A 22,825-nucleotide genomic window follows, 5' to 3' on the forward strand; every position below is an offset into this window, starting at 1 on the left:
TTTGGGCATACAGTACATATAAGACACATTTTTGCATTCAGTAACAGCTAGGAGAGTGCAATGAATTGGAAAGAGTCTCAGGGCACTTTTGTTTGTTTGTTTACATGAACACTGTGTAATGTGGCACGTGATGCTGAAAAGCAAGTTTGGCATCAGTGCAACAGCTGCTTCACATTATGTAACACTTGGTTAAAAAAAAAAAAAAAAACAAGAATACTCAGTATAACTAATATTGAAATGGATTGTTATGGCCTTGAAATCTTTTTGGATTCGTGTTCCTGGTCTGGGTATTTTTTTGTGCTATAACAAGTTGCCTTTTTTTCTAGCGTCACACAGTATATATGTGTATATATATATATATATATATATATATATATATATATATATATATATATATATATATATATATATATATATATATATATATATATATATATATATATATCTAGCCCGTGTGTCATGCTCCGGAAGGAGTTAAACATCAGCTTTTATCTTCGCAAATAAAGGTTAGCAGAATACAAGATGTGAACGGTGATTTCAATGTACCGGGAATGTAATATCTCTCCGTGCCAGTAGATTATAGTAGAGATAACAGCACTGTGGGCTTAAATGTATTGGAACAGGGCCTACACATGTGAAAATAGAGCAAATTGCTATGAGGCATGAAAGCTTAGCCATCTGGACAGGACTACACCATAAAGTCCTGGGGATATTAAGGTCATTGTATTACATTTCCTTTTTTTGTTTTTTCTTAATCGGAAGCTTTAACTTGATGATCGCTTGTGAGGTAATTAAGATGACCTCTGTGCAATATGCAGCTTAAGTCTCTGGTGGTATCATACACCAGTGTCTATTAATTTTAAGAGGCAAATGGAGCGATTTTCCCAGATAGTTTTCCAGACAGGTGGCGTTTCAATAATCCTTGATGGACTTTATAAAAAACCCAAGCAGCCTGTAGAGAAGACCAAAAAAGATTTAGCCTAGAATAGCTTAAAGAAATAACAAACATGTTCTGTTAACACAGCTGTCAAAAAACAGCAGATTTGCGTTTGAGGACTGGAATGAATGACTTGTGCTGGCCACGTAGATGACCATTCATGTTTTTTTTAAACTCAAAAAAAAAATTCAACTTTGAAAAGCTCAGACCTCTTGCACTTTTTGAGTTTAATATTAATACATTGTTAGAGGTCTGGCCCAGTGCAAAGTGCTTCTAATATTAATGAGAATTGACTTCAAAGCAGACTGGTGATCGTAACAGGAGAAATTAAAGGAACTTAGCCTTCCTGCAAGAACACTTTATTAAAATAAATGATGGAAATGGTGCCTTCAGTTGAATCAAAGTCTGATGTGGGAGAAAACATTTGCTCCATGACGCAGATGATTGCGTGATGCTTGCGATGATGTTAGCAGGTATTTTACAGTTGTAAGCCAAGAAACTCTAAATGCCTGGAGAAAGCCATTTTTGGGGTTCCCATTCATTTCAAAGGCACTTGTTTGAAGAAGTACGCAATTTGAAATCTGACGGTTTTGCTTGTGAAGGTTTAGAGGCAAGAGACATAAAAAGCTGTAGAAAGGGAAAAATGTAAATGTCATTCTTTTAAGGTCCGTGGAAAAATATCTGCAATAATATGAAAAGTTTTTGACTTATGAAAAACCTGTTTCATCAGAATATACAGCGACTTTTGAATGCTCGTCTTGTATAAAGATCCCCCCCTACATGACCCCTTTCTCTCATTTTTCTGTAGCTATCTTGAAGATGCTGTAATGAACCTGGACCATGGAGATCCAGTCACCAGAGACCACATGTCTGCAGTGCTGTCCCAGGTACGACAGAAGATCTTACACTTCCTGCAGCAGGACGCTCACAGCCCTCTGAGCAAGCGTGCACGGCGCCTCATGATGATGCTGCAGGGCCTGGTCATTCACTAGAAGAGCCCCTCCGGATGGCGCAGCTGACATCTTCACAACCTCTCAGTCATTGTTCTGCAGTCTCGTAGACGACCATCATGACCTCATACCACCCTGCTGTTCAGTTGCTTTATCTGTGCTCTGCAGCTTATTGGCTCCCTCAAGAAGCACTATTGGGAGTTGTAGTCCAGGCGTGGACTATATATTGATGGCTTTGGACTACCCCCCCCCCCCCCCCCCCCCCCCCCCCCCCCGTCTTTCCCTCCCTCGTTCCTTCCAGACTATTTTTGATTTTGTTTCTCTGCACATGTGATAAATCATCAGTTCGTATGCAACACCATCATGAATGGGAAATGGGCTACTTCAGTTATTTTCATTATGCGTTCAATACCAGGAGACCACTTTTTTGTTTTTTTTTTATTTTTTTCACTTTCATTCTTGACACATCAGGAACAAGACTGTGGAGAGCATGAGAGAATGAAAGCTATAACGTGAACGCTCCAAATTTCTGCTGAATGGATGGTTTCCTGGCTGCTCTGCTTTCTTTTCCCCCTTCTGTTTTTTTTGTGGTGGAATGCTGCACACATGAAGACATTATCATCACCTCATGAACATTAGCCCTGTTGGTTATTGATAAAGGTTGTATTTAGGCCACTTATCCTTATCTAACTTAACAGTTTTGCTGAAAATAATTTGGCCAATTTGCTGCATTTTCATGTCAAATGGAGCATCATGCATGTTACTGGAATTTTTATTAATGCTATCAGGATTTGAAATGGTCAGAAAAATAGTTTAACTTGTGGACTATTGCAAAATTGACCCGTTTTCCAATCAGCAGAGCCCTGTAAAATATATGAGAGCTTATGTTACCAAGGAATGCTAACAACATAGTTATTGAACTCTTCTAAAGGAACCTTGAGTGTAGTACGTCTGTAAGTCTCTAGAGGGCAGGCATTTATGTATCTTCTTTCTAATTTTATATTCTGCTTCTGTGATTTTTCAGTTCTTCTGCAGAATTACACTACAGTGAATGCAACAAGGCTCTTCTTTAAAAAAAATACAGGGTTTTTTTCTCTGAAATTTTTCTTTCTATATCGCAGCACCCAAATATTTGAAAGTGTTGGAGAAAGTGGCTGAGAATTGCCGATCTTCTGCTCTGTTCCAGTCAGTTGATTGTATTTGATTTAGACTGAGATTGCCAACACTTGTTATTCATTAGGAGGGACTATTTGGTCATGCCCTCTGATAATGGAAGAACAAAAAGAAAGTGCCTTATCAGACTATTGCGTATCAGATATTGGTAATCAGGTCCTCTGACCCTACATTGGCCGCCACATTGGTGTGTGTGTGTGGCCTGTCTCCAAGCTAATTTTCTTTTTCACTAAAATACGGTATTGAAGTTAGGAATGGACAGGTTTGTTACTGAAGCATTTTCTTACAAGTGCTGTAAACTGTGATCTGAGTTTATTTTTTTCAGTCATTTATTCCTCACAAGTTTCATGCTAATGCGAGGAGGAAGTGCCGGCCCCGTTGATTGTGTTTGTGTTAACACATTATTTGTTCCTCTGTCGTCTTTATTTTTAGAGCTGTGCATATTATATCCATAGCCATTTGCAGCAGTCAGTGTGGCTCATTAGGACATTTTTACAGGGTGTAGGCAATGTGTCCTCTTTTGTTTTTTTTTCTCATATGTATAAAAAAAAAAAAGAAGCTCTTTAACAGACATGAGCCTGCTGCGCAATTGAGGGTAAATCTGAGGCGCTGATAAGGGATATATTAAACTCAGCATGCTTGCATGCTAATGGTGAGAGCCATGTACTCAAACATAGTTAACCTGTTTTTACAAATTCAACACCCCACTTTTGTTTAAGCTTTGTAAACCTGGATTAATCCTGTTTCATCTTCATTTCTCTTTCTTGCATAGTATAGAGACATAGCAAAGACAACCCGTGATCGAATAGATTCTGATTCAGTTTTATGTTGTCAGGTTGAAAACGTCCTTTTGTCAGTTTTAAGATTCATTGCAGTGCAAGGTTCATTGGTTTTCGATGCTGTTTTAGACACGTCTGATGATGTCTGGCTTACTGTATTAATACACAATGCCTTCAGTTTTTGAGGCTTAACTTTTTTTCCCGTCAAGAGGTTCGCATTGCAGGTTGTGTATGACAGTTTAATTGTTTGCAATTTTTTTTTCCATTTGTGTTTTGATTTTGTTCCTTGTGTTTGCAATTCTGTTGTATATTTTACACGTATTTCTTTCATCCTAGACGTTTTGGAATAAAAAAAGGAAAACATTGTTCAATGTTCAGTAAGACTGCACCTTTTCTTTTCCATATGCCTGTTTTAATTCTTGCAATAAGCTGTGGCACCTCCTTACACCTTTTAATATGGATACAGTTTATGAAAAGACAAACATGAATAAAATCAATTGAAATTAACATACAGAGATGAAAATATAAACGCTTGAGGATAAAACATCAATGTACAAAATTTAGATGCATAAAACTAAAAAAAGAAGATCATTTAAACTGCAGTAAAACCTTTTATTTGTGAATAAGTTACACTTAATATTAATTTGCCTTTGAGTTATTTTTAAAAAATGAACATTGGACATCAGTTATTCATGCATTACACGCAGTAGATATGTATATACAGTGGGGGAAATAAGTATTCAACACTTGAACAAATTTATTAAACACATTTCCAGTGCAGCAATTCACATGAAATTTTGACCAGATGTTGGTATTAACTCAAGAAATCTACACAGAGGAAAAATATTGAATATTACAATCCATAAAAAAGTTGTGTGTAATAAAGTGAAATGACACTGGAAAAAAGTATTGAACACACTAACTGAGATTATACTTAATACTTGGTGGAAAAGCCTTTGTTTGCAGTAACAGCTTCAAGACGCTTCCTGTATGAACAAACTAATCGTTCACAGTGCGCAGGTGGGATTTTGGTCCATTCTTCTAAACGGACTGTCTTCAAATCTTGATTGTTCCGCAGGGCCCCTCTTGTGAATCTTGATCTTCAGTTCCTTCCATAAATTCTCTATTGGGTTTAAGTCTGGTGATTGACTGGGCCTCCTGACCGAGTCTCCTTTGCAGTATGTTTCGGATCATTGTCCTGCTGGAATGTCCATGCATGTCTCATCCTCATCATCCTGGCGGATGGTAACAGATTCACCTCAAGAATTTCCTGGTACATGGCTCCATTCATCTTCCCTTCAATAACATGGATTAGTACCATGAGAAGAAAAACAGCCCCATACCATGATGCTTCCACCTCCAAACTTCACTTAGTATGGTATTTTTAGGGTCATATGCAGAGCCATTTGTCCTCCAAACATGGCGTATGGTATTATTGCCAAAAAGTTAAATTGTCTCGTCTGACCAGACTACATTCTCCCAGTAATTCACAGGGTTGTCCAAATGTTTTGTAGCAAACATCAAACGAGCTTCAACATGCCTTTTCTTCAAAAATGGAGCCTTCCGAGATGAGCGTGCATGGAGGCCGTGGCGGTGGAGTGCATTGCCTATAGTTTTCTCTGTGACAACTGTACCTGCTGCTTCTAAGTCTCTCTAGCTCTTTCCGAGTGGTCCTTGGCTCTTGGATTACTCTTCTGATTAACCTGACTCCCTGATCAGAAATCTTTCGAGGAGCTCCTTTGTGTGGCAGGTTGATGAAGTTTTTTTCTTTCCACTTGCGTATAATGGACCCAATGGTGCTTACAGGAACATTTAGGAGTTGTGAAATCCGTCTGTAACCACCACCATTCTTATGCAGCACAACAATCTTGTTGCGAAGGTCTTGGGACAGCTCTTTGCCTCTACCCATCATGCGATGTTTGTATACTTGCATTCAGAGGTGGGTAAGGCTTTTTCTAACTGATTAACCTGCAATAACCTGGCTGATTCTAATTTGCACAAATAGGAGGTTGAACTAATTAGTGAAATCAGCGGTTGTCTTGCCTTGGTGTACTTCTTTTTCTTTGTGAAGTGAAGTACTCGGAATTCGTGCTCTGCATTTAACCCATCCATAGTGCACACACACAGCAGTGAACACACACATACCGTGAACACACACCCGGAGCAGTGGGCAGCCATTTTATGCTGCAGCGCCCGGGGAGCAGTTGGGGGTTCGGTGCCTTGCTCAAGGGCACCTCAGTCGTGGTATTCACTCCCCCCATTGGGTGCCGGACATTCACTCCCCCCACCTACAATTCCTGCCGGCCGGGGACTCGAACCCGCAACCTTTGGATTACAAGTCTGACTCTCTAACCATTAGGCCATTTCTTTATCTGTGTAGATTTCTTGAGTTAATACCAACATCTGGTCAAAAATTCATATGAATTGCTGCACTGGAAATGTGTTTAATAAAAAATTTGTTCAAGTGTTGAATACTTATTTCCCCCACTGTATATATAACACAAAACCTGTATTATAAAATCTGTATAATGTACAATACAGCACACATCTGAGTATGTAATTATAATAGATTTTACAGTGTCCTTGTTACACACATTAACATGCATTTCCTATGGTAATAACTAAATATGCATAATTGCATGCAACTAACCCTAATTAGAACTCTAAAAGTACATTAATATTACTGCTTAAATGTGGCCTAGTAATTACACTGACTGTAACAAAGACGCAATAAAATAGTGTAACCGAATGCAACTTAAGTGTAAGAACTATTTGTGTAATTGTAATACATTACAGAGCATTAGTCAATATACACCCAAATAACATAAAATATAGATTTTCAAATATGTACGTGAGCTACTGACGTTATCATTGTAATGTTTTCTGATGACCAGCGTGTAGTAATGCGTGAGAGAAATGAGAAGTTGAGCAGTAAGTCGTGTTCCCGCAGCCTCCTCCCCTTTACTACAAGATACGCGCGCGCTAGTGAATCATTCATCACTCCAGCGCAATGCGAGCTGAAGCTCTGAGTTTCTATTAAATGAACACACATCTGACTAAACTCCCTTCAGTTTCTGTGCACTGGGATCTGTTCAGGATGACACCTCTCCTCTGCAACGCCTGCCTCATCTTGCCTGTTGCTTTACATTTGCGTAAGTTGATGCTAATATACATTTACTAAATTGCTTTTTTCTTTAAAATGCATAGAAATGGACTTCTGATCAAATGGGTTAGAGGTTGCTTGCTCTTTCTAACCAGCATACACCTGAGTCAAACCGCATTTTTGGTTCATTTAGGCTGCAATGAATCAGAAATTATGACAAATATAGATCAAGAGGTTGCACCGCTGGCGTTTCGCTGTTTCTTTGGAGTCGATGCAATGTTGATGTGACTTATTTCTCCCGAGGATTTAATCTGTATGTGGGAGAGAGAAAAAACAACGACAGTTACAAATCATGAATAAAAGCAGCTCTTCTCTCCGGAGAGTAAACCCCTTTTGCCCATTTACTGAACAAGATGTAATCAGTCATAACGTGAGGGAGGAAATGTGTTGAAGACGTGTAGGATTCAAAATTATAAACAAGCAAAAGTGAATTGAATGTGGTTCTGAGTCTTTTTGAGGATTCCGGTCTTTAGTGGTTTATAGGAAAAAAATAAAATAAAGTTGGCAAGACTTTACAGACGCTTGGCTTGTATGTAATCCATTAATTTGTTAAAAAAATAGTAACAATCTTTTTTTGTTTTACAAAATATCACTGATTAATCTAACAATGTGTACCTACATTGTTGTCATATGAACAACTACAGCTTTAAGTACAACATCCTTTAAGTACAACAGTTCTTGGTTCATTTCAAGTCAGACGCCACGAAAGCAAGCAATAAACTTACATCAGTGACGCGACTGATTCATGTGTATTGATTCACGAAAAATGAACCGGCTCAAAAGAGTCATTCAATTCGTTCGGCAGTCGAACTGCCCTTTTAGCGCATTGTGTGGTTTTGATTCGTTCAAAAGAACCGGCTCAAAAGAGTCACTCACTCGGGATTCGGTCTGCACTGGTGGCGCTGGATGTTGTTGATTCACTGTAAAGAATGGGTGTCGTGACACACCGGCTCATTGGAGTCATTTGTTCTGACTACTCTGGACAACACGTGTAGGTTATGTCTCAAGCAGGCTCCACTCCACAACAAACCACCACAATTGTTTAGTTATGAGCTTTTTTGTCTTTTTATTAAACAGGACAATAGGTAGGTTTTGTGAGAAAGGGAGATAAGATTGGAACTTTTTTATAGCTTTTTTAAAACTTCAGAAGAAACTTAACATAGAATTTATTTATTTGAAATATGATATATAAAAATATATGTGAACCTGTATCTGAGCTGATTTCTTGCTTTATATTAAAAAACAATTCTGCACTACTGCACCACAGCTCCTGCTGAACCAGCCATTTTATCATTAATTTATAATACCATAAAATAACTGTTCCTATATAACATATCAAACGTATGCAGTCTAATATGCTAGACCATCATGACTAAAGACAATAATTAGTCTATGATACAACCACACTGTAATTTGTATTTTAAGTATTTGGCAACTTGGCTTAGCTTTGGAGAGAACATTGCCACATTCATTTACATCAGCTAATGTTTTGTTGTATTATAATTTAGAGTAAATAAGTTAATGGGGAAAATATGTAGTTCAAAAGATACAGTGTATGATTAGGGACTACAAAAGAAATCTTTAATAATTGCTATAAAACATTACAAAACCTATTTTTAGCACGTCTGTCACATTGCCACACTGTAGAAGGATGTATTTTGTTGAGACATTGAACACAAGGGACTTGTAGAGCAAGTGTGGAAGTGGTTATATATATATATATATATATACAAGTGAATCAATGTCGAGTGAAGGATCTAGAGTTAATTGAATAATGATGAGGAGCGTTTTTGTTGAAATGTGACTGCAGTCAGCTGTATTGACAGTTATTGTGAGTTCACTCCATCACTGCGGATGGACAAGGTTTCGATTCTCAGAGAACATATTCGCTTTGAATAAAAGCTTCTGTTTTGCTGTTTCCTATTAATGAAGTGACAAAAGGTCAAAAAAATGAATACAGATAATAAACATTGACTTTCACACACAGTTATCCTTCTTGAAGATTCCAGTAGTACAAGTAATGCTTGGAGAAAAAAGCACTATTCAGTCCCAATGTGCTATTTATTGAATGCACAATTCAGTAAAGACAAGATTTTTCATAAGTTGTAGTCATAAGCAGTTCCTGAACTGTTTTTAAATACCTCACGCTGGGTGGTGAGACTTTTTGATTTAGTTTAAATAGAATAATTTATATTTTAGTTGATTTTGGGGGTAGAAGAGAAAATCCTTCTCAATCTTTTTGCGCTCTCGTTCTCTCCCCACATCACTTTCATATTCATACGCTTTTGGTTTGAAAATTTAAAGAGTGATCTGTAGACAGTTTGCCGCATTGAAAGGAGCAGACACAACTTCTGAGTAAAGATAGTTTTAAGACTGCTTGAAAACTAGGACACTAATGTTTACGCCAAGGATATCGTTCTATCTAATGTTCGTTTCTGCAACAGTAATTACTCAGTAAATAGGAAGTGGTCTGATTTGCAGAATATGTACTATTGATGCACTGTATGAAATTCCAAGGTCTTTCCCTCACTTGCTTTTTATCGTGTGTGATGACTTTTGAAGTGCTTGAGACAGCAGGACTTGCTTTTATTTAATACATATACGTACAGAGTCCAAAATTTCAAGCCTCATTGAAAATCATATATTAAATCATATATCATAAAATTAAATTTCATGTAAGTAAACAGAAAGGTTCAGGGTTTTGAAAAATCTGAACATTTGAAAGATTGAAGTAAAAAATAATATAAATAAAATAAAAATGTGAGATAAATGTAAAATACATTAAAATAAAAAATGTATGGTATAATATATCATATTATTTAATTGTTTCATAATTGTTATATTGATAATAAACTATTTGATTATAAAATATTTCGAAATTGTATTAGAAATGCTAATCAACTTAAAACAAAATGTTTGACATTTTTAGTAATTATTAATTAATTCATTCACTTTTATAAAATACCACTAATTAAACTCATAATTTGCAATGATTTAAGTCTCACAATAAGTAACATAACAGAGTAACAATTCTTGTCTCATTATTAGTGTTTTTATTCACCAAAAAGAACCATTTCAACCATTTCATTTGTTCTGGAATCAGACTACGCTGCTGCTCCAGCATTGTTGCGTTAAATACGTTTTTTAAATGGCTTTTAAAATGCAAAAGACTTTGCTCTGAAGTGTGAGGCTTAAACTGTTTAGCCATCAACCTAAAGCATAGATTAACATTGTTTTTTTTCTCTTCTTATCATATTAAATTAGAAAAATGCAAATGAAAACAATTTTCATTAGTCATCTCAGACTTTTGAGCCTCACTATATACAAATCCACCTTGTCTGAGTCAGTGTCTGGTCTTTCGTTATAGACTCTGTATATAGTCCCCAAATAAGTGCTGTGAAATGAACCAGCAGCTGAGGCATGACATCCCCTCGACTCCCCACCCCTGTGACACTGGGAATGAATATTCATGACAAAAGTGACTTACGTCTATTGAAGTTACAGGAACTTGTGTCCTCTAGAACTAATGAATCCTGGGTGATTCAGTGGTGTGAGCATGTGTGTGCATGTGGTTAATGTGTGTGCGTGTGCAGGAGAAAGAGAGAGGGAGAGGGAGAGATGGAGGGAAAGACAATGACCCAACTTGCAGGGGTAATTAAAGGCAGCTGAGTTGGTGGACGCAGACTCTGCAGTGCACAGGGAACATTGGTGTTTTAACCCGAAAATCCAAGGTCACTGCAGTCCATCTCCCAGGTGGTAAATTTTGTGTGGGTTGCATATCTGCATCAGAGGTAATAGGCTTGTTGTATCCCTCGGGACATTCTGAGGCTAAATGTGCAGCCAAATATAGTCATTACCCTTTTTTTTGCACTTTTTAAGACTTTGGGAGGAAAGTCAACTGGTACTCTTAAATAGTGTATTTAAGGGAACACCATGTTGTTACAATACATACACAGATTTTTCCTATCACACATCCTGGTTTTGGATTCTCCTGCAACTATAACTAATGAAGCGCATTAGCCAAATTGCCAGTTGTGCTGTTGCTGTTTGTTATTATAAAAAGACATCAGCTATCTGAGTGAAAGAACCCAGCAGTCCTTTAGGTTTGTCTTTTCTGTTTCAGTGGCGCTGTGGAGGTGGACATAAGGAAAGATTAATATGGCTGTCAGGTTTGTTTGATCACGGTTGATTGACTGTTCCCTCAATGGCTAACCCTTTGAACCAGTAGAGCTGAGACACGTCCACTCAGTGTGGTTTTCTTTAATTTTAGTCATTATGTGACAAGCATGGATAGTTTGACAGAGATGATCTGAAGAGAGAGGAACACCATAAAATAGGTATCACAGGATGGGGAAAACAACACGCAGGATGACCAAGAGGAAGAAGAGGGAGTTTAGTTGTGAACAGAAGACAGAAATAAAAGAAGGAAAAATAAGAAAAGAGATAAGAAGAGACAAAATAAGATGAAAGCAGAGAAAAGACAAGATGAGAGAAGTGAAGGTGTAAGGTGAACTAGGCAAAATAAAAGGAGATGAGACGAGGCAAAATGAGATGAAAATAGATGAGACAAGCAGACAAGATGTGATAAGAAATTAAATGAGAAGTCATGATAAGGAGAAATGATGAGACAAGGCGAGGAGAGAAGAGACAAGATGAGAGAAGTGAAGAGATGAGAAGACGAGATGAGAAAAGACGAGACTAGGCAAAATGAAAAGAGATGAGACAAGACAAGTCGAGATGAGAGAAAAAATGAAATCGCATGAAATGAGATGAGTTAAGACAAGAAAAAATAAATAATGATGAGACAAGTGGAGAGAAGAGACAAGATGAGAGAAGTAAAGACCTGATGGGAGAAGACAAGAAACTAGATGAGACGAAAGTAAGGGAAATGAAAAGAGATGAGACAAGATGAGATGAAGAGCTGTGCCAAGGAGACAAGATATGAGAAGAAATAAAATAAATGAGTCAAGACAAAAAGAAATGAGTAGTGACGAGACAAGAAAATAAATAAGAGATGAAGATACGAGAGAAGAGATGAGACAAGACTAGGTAAAATGAAAAGACATGAGACAAGAGAGAAGACAAGATGAGTAAAGAGGAGAAGAAATGAGTAATGATGAGATGAGATGAGACAAGGCGATAAGAGACAAGATGAGAAAAAATGAGATTAGACAAGATAACAAGAGGAAGAAAATTTAGTAATGAAGAGACAAGGAAAAGAGACGCAAGGAGAAAAGAGAAAAGGAGAGCAGAGACAAGATGAGAAAAGTAAGGAGATGAGAAGACAAGATGAGAGAAGAGATGAGACAAGGCTAATTAAAATGAGAAGAGATGAAACAAGGAGATAAGTCAAGACAAGAAATGAAATGCGAGACAATAGATTGGACAAGAGACAAGGTAAGATAAAAAGTGACGAGACAAGGATACAAGATGGGAGAAGTTACAAGACAGAATGAGATGAGATGAGTCGAGTCAATATGAGGAGAAAAAATATGAATTACGCAAAAAGATAAGACCAGAGGAGAGAAGAGACAAGGTGAGAGAAGTGAAGAAATGAGGTGAGAAGACAGGAGAAGAAATGAAATGAGATCAGTAAAGAGGAGAAGAAATGAGTAATGATGAGATGAGGAGAGGAGAGAAGAGAAGAGACAAGATGAGAGAACTAAGGAGATTAGAGTACAATGCAAGAGAATAGATGAGATGAGACAAGGAGACAAGAGGAAGAGAAATGAGTAATGATGAGACAAGGAGATGAGACAAATAGAAAAAAGAGGGGAGACAAGATGAGAAAAGAGAACAAATGAGAAGCCAAGAAAAAAAGAAAAGATACCAGAACAGAAGAATTCTCCAGAAGAGAAGAGCGGAAAAGAATGCTGCAGCCTTTGGAGAGAAGATTGCCGCAATTGGAAATGGTCCAGCCTGTATGCCTGGAAGCATGCACTAACCCTGATAAGTTACAGCTGGGAACTTCAATGTTGCAGTCTATAAAAACTCATTAGAGCAGGACTGGGTCACTGTGTTAGTGTCCAGTGCAATGAACCTCGCATTTACTCTCCATCAGAGAGGATGAGAGGAGCGTCTATTGATCTTAGCAGTAAGCTCATTTATTTGGTGGATGGAAAATGTTTTCAACATGGCCTCAATGCTCACCTCAGCCAAAGGTCTACAGTCTCCAGGCGGTGCACTCGATGGAAGGAGAAATACAGAGAAAGGGTAGAGAAGAGGGCTAACAATGTGTGTTCATTTAGATACACCTCTGCTCCTCTCCTGTGCAAAGTCTGAAGTCATGGGTTTGAGTGCTACTTTTGTTTAGCATGGGCCTCTTGCCAGAATATACAGGTTTACAGATCCAATTCTGTCATTATTGTAGAACACAATCTACTTCCAGGAAATCTGCTTCTGTTCCTCTGACACCGCTTGGGAGGAGAGAGCTATCCACTGCCCAGAATAGCATCTCCACCTGTTTGAGTCCCCCTGAAAGCCTTCCCCTGATTCAACCCCAGTTAGTTATTAAGAAGCGCTGATTTAATTGCCTTAGAGTGTTTCTTATTAGTGCTAGAGTAGTTGCAAGCATAAAACACGTTTAAGGTGGCGTCTGACTCCCTGCTCTGCAACAGAAAACATTTTCAGATGCAGACTTGACAGACCACTTTGGTGGGCCTGTTTGTCTTGGTTTTCCAGACATCCAAGTCAGTAGAGACTGTGACGGTCTCACATACTTGTTCATTAAATGCAGGAGACCTGTTTACACTATGCATTAGATCTGTTTAGGTCCTTCAAAACGTCCTTGACTGAATCCATTCTCTAGTCTATTCTCTGCATATACTGTGCAATGAAAATTTGTTTTACCAGTGAGTCATAAGGCTTACGAATTTGAAATGGTTATTCAAGCATATGTCAGAACTCATCTATCTAATATAGTTGTCAAATATATCAGTTTTTTAAGTTTACTTTGACCAGTGCATGCATATCATTTTTTAATGATATACTCTCTAAAATAAACTTCATATTAGATTAGATATTAGTTGCTGTCACAATGTAGAGCTGATAAAGCATTAATTTTACAGTGGTTTTAAAGAAGTAAAGCTACAGGAATCAAAGCCAAAACAATCTGATTAGCACAATTTTCATACAAAAGCATCTGATAGATTTTCATATTCAGCACTAAATGCTCTTATTCTTATCAATTCTGGTCATGGTCGAGGTATTCAGTGTTCAGATACTTCTATGGCAATGCTGTATATTAAACAGGTCATCTGATTAAAGAACTTTCAAATTGCATCTCTTTTTATCATTTGTTTAAAAGTAGCCTTCAGTATTAATTTTAGTGTCATATTGCTGAAGTGTTCGTCTTGTTGTGGGCTATACTTTTATTATAGTTAATGCTTAAAGATGATACAAATACATTTATAAAATCATGTCAACTGAAATCAATATTGCATGTCTGCAAATGTACGTATTTATTTGTTTGGTGTCTAGCAGTTTAATAGGCTCTGCTTTGGGGCCCTGTCATTTTTGTTTGGCGATAATGACCAAATGAAGCATTGTTTAACCAACGGATCACGTTCTAGAGGTTTTGTTAGGTGTACCATTTACACCGATCATCATTTCAAATGGTCGTGCTTATCATTTTTAAATGTTTATCATAATTTCTTTGATCATCCTAGAATAAAGCATTCTGCTGATTAGATTTTGTACTGTCCCTGCAATGATTTTGTTCAATAACATAATTGCTTTTCCACAATGTCCAAATTGTATGCCAATGCCAAGTGGTCACCAAAAGAGCTTCAATTATTTCATGTCCTACTTCTGAGAGAAGCGTTGCAGATTTCTATGAAAAATAAAAATGTGTTCAGGCTCTTTCCTGGTACATGGCATTGAAAAATATTATGACTCACTGGCTGGTATAGTATGGAGCTCTTAGTATTCAGCCTTGCTACCACTTTCACTGGCTGAACAGCCATTCAGAATTTTTAATTTTCTAATTTTAAACCCACTATTTCTATAGTTTCTGAACCTCTAGTATCTGAGAACACAGGGAGGGAAAGGTTCAAATGTCAGGTGCATTAATGCTACAATCAAAACAAGAGTGCATCATAGGTCAAATTAATATGAATAAAGATTTATATTAACATATACTATGAATAGAGCACAACAGTAACAGCTCATTTTTCAGTGGCCTTGGTTTCCTATGTAGTATTTTTCTAATTCATTTTATTTATAAGGATTTAAAATATTCTTCAGTAAAGATTTCTAAGCCTTGAACCAAACCAACAAGCTCAGATAAGAATCACAACATTTGATTCCAAGCAACAAAGTGTTTGAAAATTGTATGCTACAAGATAGTATTAGGAAAAAACTCACTTCATGAAGCATTGCAAATAATGTAATCAAACAGAATAGAAATGTATTCCAAATATTCAGATTTATACAAATATAGGAAGACTGACTCAATTATGTCACTGGCTTGTTGAGCTCTCTTCAGGATTATTGGCTGTGGTGTTACTATGCCATCCTGGGATGGGAATTTAGGTGGACAACTAAAGTCAATATGAGAACAAATAAAATTAAAATGGAGACAGCAATGGCGTGATTCAGACGGTGCTATATACAGTATATGATACCCAATACTATAATAAAACAGACTAAAGAAAATAGAAAGATATAAAAAAGAAAGAATATAAAAAACTACTGCTTTGTTCAATAAATCCAGCCTAAGATAAAACTTTTTCTGATTTACCTTAACAGCCCTTGGGTGGCCACCTATCTGCTGAATTAAACATGATTTAAAAAAATAAAAATTTTTAAGAAATTAAGTTTAAGTCACACTGACTTATGGCTTGTGCAGAAGCATATATAATCAATTACCAACCTCGATGCTCATGGTAGGTCTCTGTAGAAAGGTTCATATGTTTACATTAAAAATCTATTTTTCTATGGAGGAAATAAATGGGATCCTACTTCCTGAACCCTACTGTTGCGCTCTATTGTAATGTAATTGAGAACCACTTATCCCTGCTCACGGATCATCCCTAATCCCTGGCCTGTTTATTTTTATTTTTTTCCTGACTATACACTATTGCAAAAATGTGCTCTCATCAGCATCATATAATCTGCGGCTGGAAATCACAATGATTATTTTTGGAGTGCAAATTTTTGCTGTGCATTTACTTTAGCATTCCAGACTCCTCCTTAATGAAGTAAGTGAGGTTTTCATGTTCAGTGTAAAGAAAGCTGACTTCACAACATGGCCAGATGAAAGAATATTTTAAAAACAACATTTGCATATGATCAAAAAGGCTCCTGGGAATCTTTCCTCCTTCACATTGGGAGTACAAGGAGAGACGGATATTAAGGCCTAATATCAGAGCTTTAATGCAGTCATAATTTTTCACCGTCTGACTGAAATGTATGTGAGAGTATCAAACGTTGAGTTAAACATGACTGATGCGTTCAAGGTTCACATCCTAATTGTGTTTTGCTTCTAGACTGTACCCCACCCCAAAGCCCCCGCAGACTGCGCCTTATGATTGTTTGAATATTGTCTTGTTTAATCACAACCCTATTTCTTGTTCTACCAAGAAGATTAGATGTAGGAATATTACATACTGGTTTGTTTATTCACAGCTTTTGGAGGATTTCTGAGTGTAGTTATTAGACTCGGGTGAAATAGAGACCAGGGAAATCACACCGACCTGTCAAAGGGTTTTTGATTTAGCATAAAAACTATTATTCTTTGTTCTCTCTTCCTCTGTCACCACATAAAGACAGTTTCCGTTAGCTTCTTACAGAGACTACATTTAAAATAGCTGAGAATCAAAGAAAAGTTTCTGTCTTGAAGACACTTCTAAGGCTTTCATATGAATACATGATCTGTTCATGTAAATGGGGCTGAAAGAATGATGAACTGCACAGTTTGAGTGCTTTGATGCCAAATATCAGCTATTTTCACATTTGAAATCCTTTAAATCAACAAAATAAAAACGGACATCATTTACTTTCATAATCAAGTTCTTGGTATTTTAGTGAACGATTCATTTAAAAATGTTTCTAATCTTTCATCAAAATAACCAGACCAACTATTTTTCAACACCTTTCCCTCCATTTTACCTGCCATTTAGGCCACATTCACACAGCAGCTGTATACAGTAGTCAATCCTGTATTTGAGTGCTATTTAATACAGTTACATAACCAGTCATAAGTCAAATTTTCAAAATTGAGATTTATACATCATATGAAAGCTGAATAAATAAGCTTTCCATTGATGTATGGTTTGTTAGGATCGGACAATATTTGGCTGAGATACAACTATTTGAAAATCTGGAATCTGAGGGTGCAAAAAAATCTAAATATTGAGAAAATCGCCTTTAAATTTGTCCAAATGAAGTTCTTAGCAATGCATATTACTAATAAAAAATGTAGTTTTGGTATATTTACGGTAAGAAATTTACAAAATATCTTCATGGAACATGATCTTTACTTTAATATTTTAATATACTTCAATATTTTATATATTTTAATTTACTTTTTTACTTTAATATACTAATGATTTTTGTCATAAAAGAAAAATCGATCATTTTGACACACAATGTATTTTTGGCTATTTCTACAAATATACCCCAGCGACTTAAGACTGGTTTTGTGGTCCAGGGTCACATTTGGTTATTTTGAGATTGACGTCATACCCATTCACACCAAGAATGATAACTATATTAGTGTCCACACCAATGAACCATAACGTTCTGTTTATTATATGCATTGAGTTGGGTGCATGGATTCTGACTTGCTGTTGGATGTTTTTATCATTCATCAGTTGGAAAAAATTCTGAAAGGTATTCCAATAATTTCTCTGTGTCGTTACCGTTATAGCCATGTGGTATAAACTTCCCTATTCTAATAGATTTAGAAGGATCATTGAAACAGTATAATTATATTTATAGGGATCATGCTTATGAATGGCTAACGGGAGAAGGGGACTGACATACTATATTTAATCTGTTGTGTGAACAGGACAGTTCAAAAGCAGGGTTGCCAGGTCCATGAAATAAAACTGCCAATAACCCTAGCCCACATGTAATACAACTCAGAATATTTCACTCCCATACCTAAAATACATAATTTACAATCACTCCTATGCATTATTATACACAATTTCAAGTAGTAATTAAAAGTAGTAATAAAAAGTGGCCCAGTTGAACTTGGAAATGGACTTGGCAACCCTGTGTGAGAGTCACACTTGTTATTAACTCCTTTTTCTAAGTCAGATTTTTTTTTCTGATTAATCTGGTGGTTTAACAGATTAAAGTTGTATTTGATGTGGAAATTATTTTAATTGGGTCTTTACTGTAAAGCTCTTCCAACAAGTCCAAATCTGAATCTAATTTAAACTGCATTTAAGGGGAGAGTCTCTGTAAAGGAGTTCCTCCATCTGTGTAGGTTTATCTGTGACCTTGTTCTGGACAGATAGCAGCTGTCAAATTAATGCCAATGGAAGTATGATATCTCTTTTCCAGGCCTTTTCGTGAGCATCTGAGAGCCTCTCACTTTTATCACATGAAATCACTGAACCATTGTATCTTCGTTCCGAGAGAGATAATGAAGAGTTACAATCGAAACCAGGTCTTGTCTCATTTGGTCCTCAACCTTCCACTTTTTAAAGTGATCCATAACCGCACGTGTGAGTGATTGTGTTATTGTGGTAGTCGCATCGCCTCTCCATGATCAAAGCCAGTGTTGAGCACATTAGCGTTGGGAAAGACATTGCCTGCCTTCGTTTCTCTCTTCCCTCCCCAGCTCTCTCCCATCTCTACATGAAACCGCAATCCCATGGGGCTTGCAAATTTTTGTAAACTCCTCTGGGAATTGCACATGTTTATATGTGTTACATCTCTTTGAGTATTTGAGGGCATGTGCGTGAGAAAAACATCCGTTTGAGCAAAATAAAAATATTCCTTTTAAGATACATCTTTCCACTACTGGGTTTTGAAATATCCAGCTAGCAAGGATAAGTTTTATTTCTTTTAGGTTTGTCTCTTATGCCGCAGTGTAAAATGAAGTGAGCTTTGGTGTTGTGGTGGATATAACGCACTGCCACAGCTACTGAACACAATAAGCAGAAAAGGTCTGTACTAACAAGCAGAAACCTGTCTCCCACCTCTGTTTGAGCTCCATTTTGTTCCAATTAGTCCTCCTCACCTGTAGGATGACCTGGGCTATGAAAACCACCTCATAGTGTGGGTTATGTCACCGAGTCAAGTTTCATTTTTCATCCTTATTAAAGAAGATTAAGTTTGTACTCGCTTTGCCTCTTTTTTTTAAAATTCAAATTCAATAGAATGTGCCTGTCCCAATTTACAGTGCATATCTCTGTACCGCATCCAGTCACTTTCCCCTCGGTTTCATGAAAGAAATGAATGCACTTCTTCTCATCCCCCGCAGCCTCCCTCCATTCAGTGTTCTGGGAGTGAAGGTGTGAATGGAAAACCGGAGAGGTTAACCAATCACTTGGAAAGGGGACTTTGCTGGCATGAGCTAATTCTCAGAATTTGTTTGTGCTATTGCAGGCAGCTTCACTGGAAGCCCTGTTTCAGAGTTAGCTCAGGGAATAGAGGCTCTCCTCGCCTTTCGCACGCTATGCTGTCACTGCTAGGCTTATTAGCCCGTCGCCCCTAACAATGCTACGCAGGAGAGGGCCACAGTTACCATAGAAAAAGTTGCCATAGTGCAGCAATAAAACTTTGCAGCAATGCCCCTACTGCTTCTAATTTTAGACAAAGTAGAGTTGTGCATTCAGTATGTGCTTAATGTGTCCCACTGAAACTTTGTTGGACGACAGTGAATTAAATTTGCACCAAACAGGAAGATTTATCTTTAGCTTTATCTCAGGTGCTTCTATTAAATTTGTACTAAATGGGAAGATTTGGTTTATTATTATGGCTGCAAAACATCCATTATCCATTTCTAAATGATAAACACATAATACAATATCCCAGGTAATAAATTTAGGTTATAAAACGTTGTGGGAAAATTGTTTTGAAATGTTTCTAAAATGTCGAAAAGTCCAGTTTTCTTGTTTTGCTTATAACATTATTTAAAGGTTACAAAAGCATTTCTTACAATATTCGAACTGATTTCACCCAAAATATAACATTATTTGATTGTTTTTTTATATATTTTAAGAATGTCAAAGTGTTCAGTTTTCTTTTGCTATTTAAAGGTTACAAAAAAGTTTTTAGAACGTTCATCAAGTACAAATGACATTATAAGGATACTCAGAGAATGTTGTTCTCAAAACATTCTCTCAACATTATGAGAATACATATGAAAAAAATTCACCCTAACTATAATAACTATTAAACATTAAAAAAATGTATTCTAAGAACATTAAAAATATCCAGTTTTCATGTTGTGAATGTAACATTATTTAAATGTTTCAAAAACATTTCTTAGAACATTCATCGATTAAGGAAGCTCCGAGAATGCTGTTCTGAGGACTTGATACCTATAAAAAAAAGTTTGTGAAAATTGTGAGAATGTTATCTTGTATAAAGATAAGACTGTAAATAAAAAATAAAGACTCTTCAAATGGTCAGTAATTTGTCTGTTTATCACTATTATTACAATTAATTTACTAACTATCCTTACACTCTTTACAAAAAAGTAAAGGTTCTTTATTGGTATCTGTGGTTCGATGAAGAACCTTTAACATCAACAGAAACTTTCCATTGCACAAAATATTACGTATAGTAGAAAAAAGTCTTTAGAGAGAAAAGGATTTGCCAAATTTTTTTAAAAACTGATTTAAAATGTGTATTTAAAATGATTTAGTAATGTACTTTTTATTATTTTATTAGTCTACGTTTTAAAACATGAATGAAATAAACAGTTTTAAATTTGTCTATTCATTTATTTATACATTTAAAAAAAAATGTAATTGATTGTTTCATTGTTTTATTAAACTACATTTAAAAACACAAATTAAATACAACTTTAAATATGTCTATTAATTTGTCCATTTAAAAAGTGATTTATTTACATACATTTTTATATTTGAATTATTAAATTGATTCATCATTTTATTTTTAAGTGGCACTCCTGGTCCTCCATATTTAGATCCTTTACACTAAGGAAAAAAAGTTTGTATTAAGAACCGTATACTAAAAAGGTTCTTTGAAGAACCAAAAATAGTTCTTCTATCATGACATCACTGCGAAAAAACCCTTTTGGAATTTTTATTTTTATGATGTTTTGTAAAACCATTAGTTACACTTTTTAAACAAATGTTTTAATATTTCGAATAACTTAGATGCTTCAGTCAATACACTTACATTGTATATACCCACAAATAAAAGCATTACCCGCAAATAACCAACCCCATACTGTATATAATGAAGTGTCTGTCTAGAGCTGTACTGCTAGTGCTTCTGATTGAGCTGTGCTCGCAGCAGGCACTGAGGTAAAGTCTTAATGAGTTCTGCCCAGTGCAGTCTCTTACATCACACAAAGTATCAGTTACCTGTCTTCCAGAGCTTTGTCCTGATCCCTCAATATCACACTGTGTCTGGGTTCAACAAATGTCTTTATTTCATTTTATCAGTGAAAAGATATAAATATGTACAGTCGTGGTCAGAATTATTGGCACCCTTGGTAAATATGATCAAAGAAGGCTCTGAAAATAAACCTGCATTATTAATCCTTTTGATCTTTTATTTAAAATAAATCACAAAAATCTAACCTTTCGTTGAATTAAAACAATTGGGGGAAAATCTCATTATGAAATAAATATTTTTCTCAAATACACGTTGGACACAATTATTGGTACCCCTAGAAATTCTTATGAGTAAAATAGCTCTGAAGTATATTCCCATTCATATTCACAGTTTTGAGCACTCCAGGATGATTATGAACATGAAATTATCCAGCCATGGCTTCCTGTTTCACAGAAATATAAATAGGAGGGAAAACAAAGCCCAAATTCCCTCAATCATCCATCACAATGAGAAAAAACAAAGAATATATTTCTGATGTGCAGCAAAAGACAATTGAGCTTCACAAATTAGTGAAGTGGCTTTAAGAAAAGAGCTAGAGCAGTGCAAATTCCCCATTTCCACCATCAGGGCAGTAATTAAGAATTTCCAATTAACATAAAATGTTACGAAACTGCCTGGAAGAGGACGTGTGTCTATATCGTCCTAATGCACTGTGAGAAGGAGAGTTTGAGTGGCTAACGACTCTCCAAGGACCACAGCTTACGTCAGAAACCTTAAAAAAAACCTTAAAGAAACCTTAAAAAAAATAGTCAAACAGCACCTACATCACCACATGTGTCAGCAGATAGACACAGGACACAGAGGTAAGTGCAATACAATCAACAGAGTAGTAGTAGAGGGGAATGAGATGAGCAGAATGTCCAGGTAAGCAGGCGGGAATGGGAATGTCTCTAGGGGCTTATCTGAGTGTGAATGTCCTTTTTCCTTTTCCAGGGGATCCGGAGGTAACAGTGGAGCAAGAAGACGGTGGAGAACAGGAGCGGTGGAGAACAGGGATAGGAACACTGGAGCAACTGGTAAGTAGACAAAAGGTAAGTGGGTCAGGTTAGTCAACATGGAAAGTTTGAGACCAGACAGTGAGTGAACGGGAGGAGTGCAGGTATATAGTGCTGCTGATTAGTGCTGCCAGGTGGCGGTGATTAGAAATTGGGATCTGGTGAGTGTCGTTGGTGGAGACTGCGGTGACTGTGTTGACTCTCTGACAGTACCCCCTCCTCCAGGGGCGGCTCCTGATACCCTATTACGGCGACGAAGTCGGCCACAGCCTCTGGGT

General features: G+C 36.6%; 2 protein-coding genes across 3 annotated transcripts in view; both read left to right on the forward strand.

Moving 5' to 3' along the window:
* LOC306888172 (enhancer of mRNA-decapping protein 4-like) overlaps nucleotides 1-4,215 on the forward strand; it is a 32,534-nt gene extending 28,319 nt beyond the window's left edge. For both annotated transcript variants that reach the window (XM_079446337.1, XM_079446336.1), the window contains exon 30: nucleotides 1,746-4,215. In XM_079446337.1, the coding sequence (XP_079302463.1) occupies nucleotides 1,746-1,929 (184 nt within the window). In that variant the 3' untranslated portion in view covers nucleotides 1,930-4,215. The remainder of the gene's footprint in view (nucleotides 1-1,745) is intronic.
* Nucleotides 4,216-6,918: 2,703 nt separating this feature from the next.
* Nucleotides 6,919-22,825, forward strand: part of LOC306888376 (neuritin-like protein) — a gene marked incomplete at its 3' end in the record, with an annotated part of 29,590 nt that continues 13,683 nt past the window's right edge. The window contains exon 1 of the mRNA XM_079446616.1: nucleotides 6,919-6,991. Within this exon, the coding sequence (XP_079302742.1) occupies nucleotides 6,937-6,991 (55 nt within the window). The 5' untranslated portion in view covers nucleotides 6,919-6,936. The remainder of the gene's footprint in view (nucleotides 6,992-22,825) is intronic.

Source organism: Barbus barbus (genome assembly GCF_936440315.1).
Source record: "Barbus barbus genome assembly, chromosome: 22".
In the NCBI taxonomy this organism is placed as follows: domain Eukaryota; kingdom Metazoa; phylum Chordata; class Actinopteri; order Cypriniformes; family Cyprinidae; genus Barbus; species Barbus barbus.